General features: G+C 39.7%; 1 protein-coding gene across 14 annotated transcripts in view; it reads right to left on the bottom strand.

The window, feature by feature from the left end:
* Positions 1-10,651, bottom strand: part of Ggnbp2 (gametogenetin binding protein 2) — a 36,954-nt gene that overhangs the window by 25,597 nt on the left and 706 nt on the right. For 13 of the 14 annotated variants that reach the window (XM_031351084.1, XM_031351082.1, XM_031351079.1 and 10 more), the window contains exons 2-4: positions 10,254-10,467; positions 1,942-2,022; positions 952-1,205 (exon numbers count right to left, since the gene is read on the bottom strand). In XM_031351084.1, the coding sequence (XP_031206944.1) occupies positions 952-1,205; positions 1,942-2,022; positions 10,254-10,346 (428 nt within the window). In that variant the 5' untranslated portion in view covers positions 10,347-10,467. Of the gene's footprint in view, positions 1-951; positions 1,206-1,941; positions 2,023-10,253; positions 10,603-10,651 lie in introns of those variants that run through there. The other variant, XM_031351085.1, reaches the window with a different exon arrangement.

The raw sequence follows: 10,651 nt of genomic DNA on the forward strand, positions 1-10,651 counted from the left end.
TTGGTATCTTACTCAATCCTCAAAATATTTCAGAATTCTATCATTTCTTGGTATCTTACTCAGTCCTAAAAATATTTCAGGATCCTATCATTTCTTGGTATCTTAATCACCTGTAATTGACGTCACGTTCCCCACTTAACTTTGGACAAGCTATTTCTTGATTTCTGGAGCTACCTTTGTACTCTCTTCACAGTATTCTCAATACAAAGGTCACTGTAGGCCAAATTTCAAGTGAGACTGTTGCTCATCTCTCAAAACTCTCCAAAGCTTCCTGGGTATTCAAGATAAAACCTCAGCATGAGCTGTAAGGCACTACCTACCTACCACAGCTGAGTATTTATTTTTCTGATATCATCTTTTATTACTTCTTTTTACTCAGCTGGCTCTAGCCTACATGCTCTTGTTATTCCTCAGACATGTCAAGAAAATTCTAACTTCTGACCCTTTATGCTTGCTATTCCTTTTGTTCCTTCATCCAGACAGAATTAGGATCCCTCCTTTTATTCATTTCTTTATCACAAGGGCATTGCCAAATCACACTCTTCGTATTAATTTAATCCACTCATTCTTTGTTACCCATCTTACTGTTTTCTTTGTAACTTATACTTAATACACTATTTTTTGCTTACTTTATACCTTTCTTCATATGAAAACAGAAAGTAGAAGCTACTCAATAAAACTGCTAAATTCAATCTCTTCTCTAACCAAATAGAGGTTTCCCCCACTGCAAGGCCTTATTGTTATCAAGTTGTTTAAAATTAAAGCATTTTTCTTTCTTTCTTTCTTTTTTTTGGTTTTGAGACAGGGTTTCTCTGTCTAGCCCTGGCTGTCCTTGAACTCACTCTGTAGACCAGGCTGGACTTGAACTCAGAAATCCGCCTGCCTCTGGGATTAAAGGCGTGCACCACCACCACCCAGCCTAAAGCATTTTTCTTAATTAGCTATACTTACCCATGTACATAAAATAATGTATAAAGCTTTTTTGCATCAGTCATGCAGCTCCGAGTCAGAGATAGTACTCCCTTAGGCCCTACTGTCAGGGGTTCAAGGGCAGGATTTCCAGACTCTACAAGCTGTGAAAAGAGGCGTTCCACACTTCGACGACAACCAACACATGGGACAAGCTGAGAAAGTGCACTCAAGACTTCACGTGATGTTACCACCATGGCAATACTTAAATCTTGTTGCTTAAGCATACTGTGTCGCTGAAAGGAAGAAAGAAAAATGAAGATTCCTTAAGACATAAAACTACTCTTTTATCACTGTTGACTTCTATCTTTGGGAAAAAACCAGGCCTGCAATGAATAACTACTAAATTAGTGTACATGAATGTAACCTACTGGTTATGATAAGGAAGAAAGATGAATGCAAACCACAGCAACAGAGAAATGGGCAAAACCCTGATAAGTAATTTCTTCTACTCAAGGAAGGGAACTGTTACGTTACAACTAACACTTGCAGAAAAACAGATAAGAAGATAATATTCAAGTATTTCTTCATTTTTACCATTAGCTTTTCAAAGCGATCTTTAAAAGTAAAAAGAATTCTTAAGTAATCTAACAACTCATTTCCTATTATCTTAATCATATACTTCGGAGTATTTAAAAAGTATCTTTTAAACCTGTAAAATGTGAACACAACTCAATTCTTTCACATGAATAATCTATAAATCAGATACATAACTGTATTTACTACAATAGTAAAAATGAAATCAGCAGCAGCAGCTAATGTGTGGTGGGACAAACCTTTAATTCCAGCACATCTGGGGCAGAAGCAAGCAGATCTCTGTGAGTGCAAGGTCAGTCTACTCTACATAGAGTTCTAGGCCAGCTCTCAAACAAATGAACAACAACAAAAAGAAATTAGAAGTTATAGCTAAATATTAAATGGTTTAGAAACATACACATACATGACTGAAAACAATGATTTAAAAACCATTACCTGAATAAACTGCTTTAGTTGTGCACCATTATTCTGATGCCCATCAAGATTTAAAACATTGTCAGGAAATTCCATCACCATCTTGAAAGGCAAACAGAACAGAAATCACTCATGGGGTTCTTTGCACACATTCTACAGCATACTTTCTTTATAAACTACTAGAGCAAAAATATCTATAAAGCTAGATTGTCTCCTGCAAAAAGGGGTCTTGATATTCAGTGTACAAATTTTTCTATTTTAAAATTTCACACACAAGGGCTGGTGAGATGGCTCAGCACGTAAGAGCACCGACTACTCTTCTGAAGGTCCTGAGTTCAAACCCCAGCAACTACAGTGGCTCACAACCATCCATAATGAAATTTGACGCCCTCTTCTGGTGGTCTGAATACAGCTACAGTGTACTCATTTATAAAATCTTTTAAAAAAAATTTCACACACACATTCACGTGCACTGTGATTAGAAGATAACTTGCAGGAGTCAGCATTTTCATTCTACAACATGGACCTTGGGAATCAAATTCAGTTTTCCAGTCTTGGTGGACACAGTACCTTTACCTGCTGAGCTGCCTCACTGGCCAAAAGTATATAAATCTAAAGATGGACATAGCATAGTCATTAGGACCAAAAGCACTAAAGTCAAACACATAGTAGAAATCCAGGCTCTGTCACTTAGTATCTATGTCAAGACTCTGGGCAAGTTATTTTACCTGTGTATTACCTTATTTGTAAAATAAAATTAAGTAATAATTTCTAGTATCTACTTCATAGAGCAGTTGTAAGAATAAGTTGTATTCCCTAAAGTGGTAGTGGACAATAATATTTAGTTAGATACATCAATTGAGTTAGTTCCCTGCAACTGTGGAATATAAGGATTCTTTTTTTAAAACATATTTGGCACCCAAAAAGCTGGCTCAGGTGGCCATCAAGGTGTATGCTCTCAAGCCTGGTAATTTGAGTTTGAGCCCTGGAAACCAAATGGTGAAAGGAAGAGAATAAACTTCTACAAATTGTCTTTTAACCTCTAATGTTCACTGTGGGACATCTGGCCCATCCCCCACTCCAACAAAGAAATGTTTTGTTTTGTTTTTAAACTAATGCATATTTTGAGCTGGGATATAGCTTGGCACTAGAATACTAGCCTAACTAGTACGTACAGAATCTACTAAAGATTCTCGGTTCAATTCCCAACTCCCCCAAAATATCTATTCATGTAACTTAGAACTAGCATTTATATAAGTTAGTATCTAGCATTTAGTAAAGGTTTGTGTTACATATGATGAAAAAGGAAGTACTGAGGTATTTATTCAGTTATTAAAAACCACTACCAGAGCTGGTTGGTGGTGGCGCATGCCTTTAATCCCAGCACTTGGGAGGCAGAGACAGGCGGATTTCTGAGTTCAAGGCCAGCCTGGTCTACAGAGTGAGTACCAGGACAGCCAGGACTAAACAGAGAAACCCTGTCTCGAAAAACCAAAAAACAACAACAAAAAAATTGTAAAAACCACTACCAGAGGGGTTTAGGAGGCTTCAGTGTGTGATAATGTAAATTAGCAGGTTCACTGATCTGTGACATTACAGATTTTAAGAACCATGAAGTAGAGGGAGGGCAAGTCCAGCTCCAGGGTGATCTTGATTCTGCTGGTAGTATACTTATGTGTACAACGCACCAAGAGGCACACAGGCACATAACACTCATGTGAATAAGTAGATGTTTTGTTTTGTTTTTCAATCCATAAAGTTTGAAAAAAGTTGACCAAAAAAAGAGCTTAACTCTAAACTGTAGGAAGCATCACAATTCAGAGACGGGTGAAAATGAATGCCTTCAAAACGGTAATATATACAGAGGACTGGAGAGATGGCTCAGCACTTAAGGGAACTAGTTCTCACAGAGGATCTGAATTACGTTCCAGAACCCCACATGGTAGCTCACAACTGTCCACAACTACAATTTCAGGGATCCAACACTGTCTTCTGACCTCCAAGGGCACCAGACACACAAGTTGTGCACAGATGTGTGTGTGTGTGTGTGTGTGTATTTCACACCTATCTTAACTAAAACAATGTAAAAATATCAAACATACTATACAAGGACAAACTATTTCCAGATAACAAGAGCTTTAAATTCCTATATATCCAATGAGTCAAGATAAAGAGAGCCATCTGAGGCAAAAACAACAATAGTAAATACCACTTCACTGAATGTTGCCTTAAAAAGATCCTTTCCAGGCTTGGTTTGTGAAGTAGATACGAGCTTGCCCCACATGTACAGAGCAGTAGATTCAATCCCCAACACTGCATAAATCCATATAGGCACAAACCTATAATCTCAGCATTTAAAACAAAAAGATCTGAAATTCAAGGTCATCCAGAGGACTCCAAGTTTCAGACTCAAAACTGCACAGACAATTTTGCATGTATACAGCTTATCTTATAGAAAAAAAGAGTTGCTTCAAACTCCTAATCCTCCTGCCTCCACTTCCCAAGTACTGCAATTACAGTCATGAGCTACTCTGTGTGGTTTTCTTTTCCAGGTGTATTACAGTATACACATATTACTTATTATCAAGGAGCCAGTGCTCCCTGCTTCCAATCCTTTATCACCTTGTAAGACATGCTTTCACTTCAGTAGTTTCTATTGTTTATAGTTTCTTCTTCAATATGTATACATAAAATGCCTCAATCCGCTGGGCCATGTTGGCACACGCCTTTAATCTCAGCACTTGGGAGGCAGAGGCAGGCGGGTTTCTGAGTTCGAGGCCAGCCTGGTCTACAGAGTGAGTTCCAGGACAGCCAGGGCTACACGGAGAAACTCCGTCTCAAAAACAAACAAACAAACAAACAAACAAACTAAAACGCCTCAATCCTACTGCTTAAAAGCTTCCAATTTTCAAGTTTGTCAATCACAATATCTTGTTTCTGCTTTCTTTCTCCCCTCCCCCCAGGCTCCCCTCTTGGTTTGTTTGGTTTTTTTTTGTTTTTGATGACAGGGCTTCTGTGTAGCCTTGGCTGTCCTGGAACTCATTATACACACCAGGCTGGCCTTGAAATCAGAAATGTACCTGCCTCTGCCTCCTGAGTGCTGGTACTAAAAGGCCACTACTGCCCAGACAGTCTTCTCTTTACTACCTCCAATGGGTGGTGGTAACATTTACTGTAGCTTCAATACTCATTAAGTATGTTCTGAGCACTCTGATATCATCTTTACTAACACTACTAAGTAAAACTGAAGTCATTCATATAATGCTGTAGCTACAAATAATGAGAATCACTGTAATGTACAGGCAAAATACCTAATAATGTATATTGTCTATTATATTTACTTTAGTTGAACTTATGCAAATTTAAAAGTAATAATCCTGATATTAGAAGCCTTGGTCCAAGCTAGTCATGATGATACATGTTTATAATCCCAGCACACAGGAGGTTGAGGCAGGAAAATCATGGGTTTGAGACTAGCGTGGGCTACATATAAAAAAATACCTATGCTTCTACCTTATAAACATCATCACTCCAAATTTTGGTCCTGAAAACTAAAACTAAAAATAGTTAAATTATTAATCCCATAGGCTAAAGATGTGGCTCTTGTCTACCACAAACAAGGCCTTAGGATTGACCTCCAGCACTAGGGGAAAAAACAAAACAAAACAACAGCAACAACAAAAATTGTTCCATTAACAGACATGTTTTTCAGAATCACCTCACAGGATTTAAGAGACAAAGGAATTTAACTGTCAAGCTGGGCTTATAGTCCAGACTACAGCACGCGTCTAATCTGAGCGGTCCTTGGTTCAGGCTCCAGAGCACAACGAAGGAAAATAAAATTAGGTAGCAATCAGTGGCTTGAGAGGCTGAAGAAAGAGGAACAAAAGTTCAGGCCAGGGCCAGCAAAGTTAGCAGGTTAAAGTGCTTGCTGTCAAACCCGATGACCAGAGTTCAATCCCAGGGACCCACACATTAAAAGGAACAACTCCCTGAAGTTGTCCTCTGACCTCTACACATGTGAGTGGGGGTGGGGTATACATGTTCATACACATAAACATGGGTACAAATAAACAAATGCATTTTTTAAAAGGTTTGGGCCAGCCTAACCACCTTATTGAAACCACATCTGAAAATTAAAAAGGGGGGGGGGGGCTGAAAAGATGGCTCAGCAGTTAAGAGCTGCTCTTTCCAGAGGACCCAAGTTTCATTCCCAGCATCCACATGGAGGCTCACAAACATCTGTAACTCCAGTTCTAGGAGATCAGTCTTCCTTTCCTGGCTGCCAAGAGCACCAGACACACACATGGCACAGATATACATCATGCAGGCAAAACAACCATACATGTAAAAATATTTTTTTTTTGAAGGTACGAGGATGTTCACTCAGAAGTAGGTAATTTGCATAGCATATGGGAGATACTGGGTTCAAACACTAATAAAACATAGACACGTGACATGCATACAAATGAAAGAAAAAGAACAAATATACAGGTGTCAGTACTCTTAATAACTAGCATAACTATCAAAAATCAAATCCTTCCTGAATTGGCCTCTTTATATTTTCTCTTGAACCACATATTCTGCCTTAAATAATTACCTCATCCTTGCCTTTCAAACATTTAGGATAACAACCTTTTATTTTACTGTTTTCTAGTCAACTAGTGTATGTTACTTAATGCTTTAAGAGAACAGTAAGAAAAGGGAAAGGCAAAGGGGCCACTAGCATTATTTTTCTTTACTCCTTCAAACCACTTCCTTGACTTAATCTTAGATTCTAGGTTACCTAAAAGGAAGACAGCCCTGTAAAGTACATGAGGTGTGGTTTCACAGAGGAATCATTAGTGTTCAGCTGCATGATGAGGATGCCTATCCAGAGCCATCCAAAAATAGAACAAGTCATTGCGCAGCAATTACTGCTTTCTAAAGTTTATTGCATCCATTACTGACTTTCACTCTTAAGCATCTGCCCCAGTTTTACCAGACCACAAAAAAGAAAAAAAAAAAAAGAAAGCTTCATAACATTCCCATGAGCTCTAATCAATAAGATTAAGTTTGTATTAATCAAAATGTCACTTTAGTATTACTCTTATCTATCACTATTCACAAAACTACTTCTAACGTCCATCAGGAAAGTTAAATATTAAAGAGCTAAAAGAAAACACTAAATACTAAACTTGTAGCAAATGCTAAACTCCTAATTCCCTAGTATTACCATTTTCTGCCTTTTAGGCTCAGACAGTTCAGAACTCCTATCAGTTCAGAACTCCTATCAATAGTCTACTTATTATTCTCATTGAAGGGGGACATATCCACGCCAGAGGTGCTTGTGTAGGAGTCAGAGTGCAATTTGCAGGAACCATTTCTTCCTTTCTACCATTTACATCTCAAGGAATGAATGTTTATCATCACACTTGACAGCAACTGCCTTTACCACTAAGCCATTTTGTCACCCCAGTTTACAGTTCATTTAGATCACTTTGAATTAAAGGGTTATCTTCTAGAAATGTTGCAATAATTCAACAACATAAAACAAGAAACTTGTAAAATGTCCTTATCCTTCAGTAATTCTACTTCCAAAAGCCCAAGGGGGAAAAAAATAACTCAATGTATTATCCATATTCTTACAGTATTATTCAACAACGAGAATTCAGACCTCATGGAAGGGTGATATTATGGAATATCAATACAACTTGTACAACCATTAAAAACATCAAAAAGTGACAAAAAGTAGTGGTACACATCTTTATTCCTATCATTTTAGAGGCTTAGTCCAGAAATCTGAGATCACATCTTAAAAAGAGAGAGCAGAGATGGCTTAGTGGGTAAAGGTGCTTGCTGTAAAGCCTGACCACCTGTCTTCCATCCCAAAACTTACCCAATGGAAAGAGAACCAACTCCCCATCAATACATATACTATGGCATACACATCTACATGTACACATATACACAAAATGAATATATATGCATATACCTATATATGTACACACACATGTATATACCTATATATATGTGCGCATGCAGACATGCAGACACACACACACACACACACACACACACACACACGAGTATAAAATGTTCCACTGTATCCCAACCCTGCCTATGTGCAGTGATGACAGAATGAACTAGACTAACATTTTTCTGCAAACAAAATTGCTAAAACCATTTACTCAAAAGATCACAAGGTTCCCCTTTGGGTTCCTAGGAACAAAGATCAAACCAAGTTAACTTCAGGTAAACACTGCCATCAAACATCAACGAACCACGACACAACACACACACCTCTGCTTCCTCTTCCACTTCCCTCCCAACAGGTGCTCTGCTCTACACCCTCCCTTTAACTGAGATTGAGAAGATTGAAAGAAGCTTGAAAGAAGCTTGCCTCCCTACATACAGCATAGCTTTAAGGGAATTTTCAATAGTACTCATTCATTAATGGCATTCAATGACAGTTTACAAGTTTCCAAGACAAACTAACAAAATTAATTCCTTAGTGACAAAAAAAGTCATTCCTAAGCAAAGAAAAATTACTATTATTTGAAGTTATTTAAATAAATTTAAATTGTCTTTGTAATGCGTCTGTAATAAAAGCAAAATTCAGACACCCAGTACAAGGCAAAAACAGGTAACCATAATGTAAGTTTATCTATGAAAAAAACTGGAAACTCCCATCAGTGTCAAGAATGTAACATACTGTTCACTTTAAAGTGCTTGATGAAGTAAATATTGACTAATGTGCTACATTCACATTATAGGTACTTATGTGAAAGTGAATATAAGTTATCTTAAGATTTGTAAATAGACAAAATTTAAAATGGTTTTCTGTTTCCATATTATATAGTTAAAAAAAAAAAATTTACCCAAACCTCGGGATTGAGGGGGAAAAAATGCACTCACACAAAAAATGTTATCAAGCTGTGTTTTACAGTGAAGGGGACAGACGGTAGTAACAAATGAACTACCACCAAGCACTGTCACACTGAGAAAGAAATCATTTAACTGGTTTTTAGATTGATTTAAAAAAAAACCCCAAACTATTTTAAATACAAGTCCATTAAAATTAAAATTCAAGAAAATAAGAAACCATAACCAATATATACAAGTAATTTCTAACATAAATTCTACTTTATGTCAAATCATTCGACAACTTTTTTTTAAAGCATGCTTTCCCTTGCAAAGTTCCATCGAAGTGAACCAGTCAATAGCTCTCCTAATTCTTTAAAAGTACTGAAGCTCTTAATCGAGACTGGCAAAAAGAAAGGCTCAGACTGGCATCTCCACAATGACTTGCATTTTACATAAAATGTTAAAATTTTCAGTACATAACATTTTTTTGTTGTTGTTCAGGAAGATAACCGATCTGCCTTTGAGTGGAAAAAAAGTCAAAGGTTGGAAGACTTATCTACATCAGATCACAATGGGCGAGTGTAAAATCCAAGAGTGTCAGCTTCAAAATGAAGATTTCAAAACTTGTTCGGAGAAGGTTCATTTAACTGTGGTAAGCAACTGCATTCACTTCCTGCCTAGAATCAACTCAAATTTCTGCCATTTCCTTTTAAAGGAAACAGTACTAAAACTCAGGGCAGAGGATCGGCAAAGGTATACCAACGCCAAGTCTTAAAACAAACCACCTTTGTGCTTTCATATCCACAAGGAGCAGTCAGCTTTTCATACCACTTTACACAGTCAATAATTTTTTGTCTTGGGCTACTTGTAAACCAAATAATGCCAAGCAGGCCCGTTTTGAAGAGTCATGGCTTAACACAATCATTTCAAGAATTATAATGTACTGGGCAATATGAGACATGTTAGGAAATCAAATCATCTAGGTGGAACCTTCACTGTGCAAGAGAATGTCACTCTGCCCTCACTAATTACGCTTCTGTAGTGATGGCTAGAGTGTTAAAACACAAAATACACAGGTAACAATGCAGCTGCGACATTTTCAGATAATTAACCCTCCCGGAGGGTAAGTGCCTTCTGGTAGAGGATAGGCCCTGAACGCCCCAGCTCCTTCAACCCTTTTCCCGGGCGCGTGCTTGTTAGGCAACAGCGTCTCCAAAGGAAGACCTAAAAGGCCAAGAGTCCCGAAAGGGAGGAAGACCCCAGAGGAGGACCTCCAAGTGTGTTCGGGGCGCGGGATCTGGGGCTTGCCAAGGGTACCACAGGGCCCCACTGCAGAGGCGAGTTTGTGGGGCCTGTCGGAGAGGCGGCCTCGCCTAGGAGTTGCAACACACTCTTTCTCCAGTGCGCAGCGCTCGGCCTGGGGGAGGGGGAGGAGGGGAAACAGCTGCCAGGGGAGCAGCGGGCCCAGCCCGGCCCGGCCCGCTCACCGTGAGGGTGTCGTCTATGTAGAGGGGGATCTGCCTCCTCTCGAAGGGGAACTCCTCCTCCCCGTCCCTGCACACTGCCACAAGTCGCGCCATCGTCCCCGACGCTGCCGTTGCCACCGTCACCACCTCCTCCCAGCTGCCGCCGCCGCCGCCGCTCCAGCCGCTCCAGCCGCCGCCGCCGCCGCCGCCGCCGCCGCCTCCTCCCAGCTCCTGCCTGCAACAGCCAAACCCCGCGAGCGTAAGCACCCGCCACCTCGCAGCACATTCGCCACGGGTGAAAGGGGTGGGGGGGAGCGGAGCCGGAGAGGACGGGAGAGCCGCGCTGCGTTTCCCATCACCCGATTCCACACGCGCTCGGCCAATCAGCGCCCCGCGGCGCCGGGACCCGCCCCCTCGCG

This window comes from Mastomys coucha, unplaced genomic scaffold, assembly GCF_008632895.1.
Source record: "Mastomys coucha isolate ucsf_1 unplaced genomic scaffold, UCSF_Mcou_1 pScaffold5, whole genome shotgun sequence".
Classification (NCBI taxonomy): domain Eukaryota; kingdom Metazoa; phylum Chordata; class Mammalia; order Rodentia; family Muridae; genus Mastomys; species Mastomys coucha.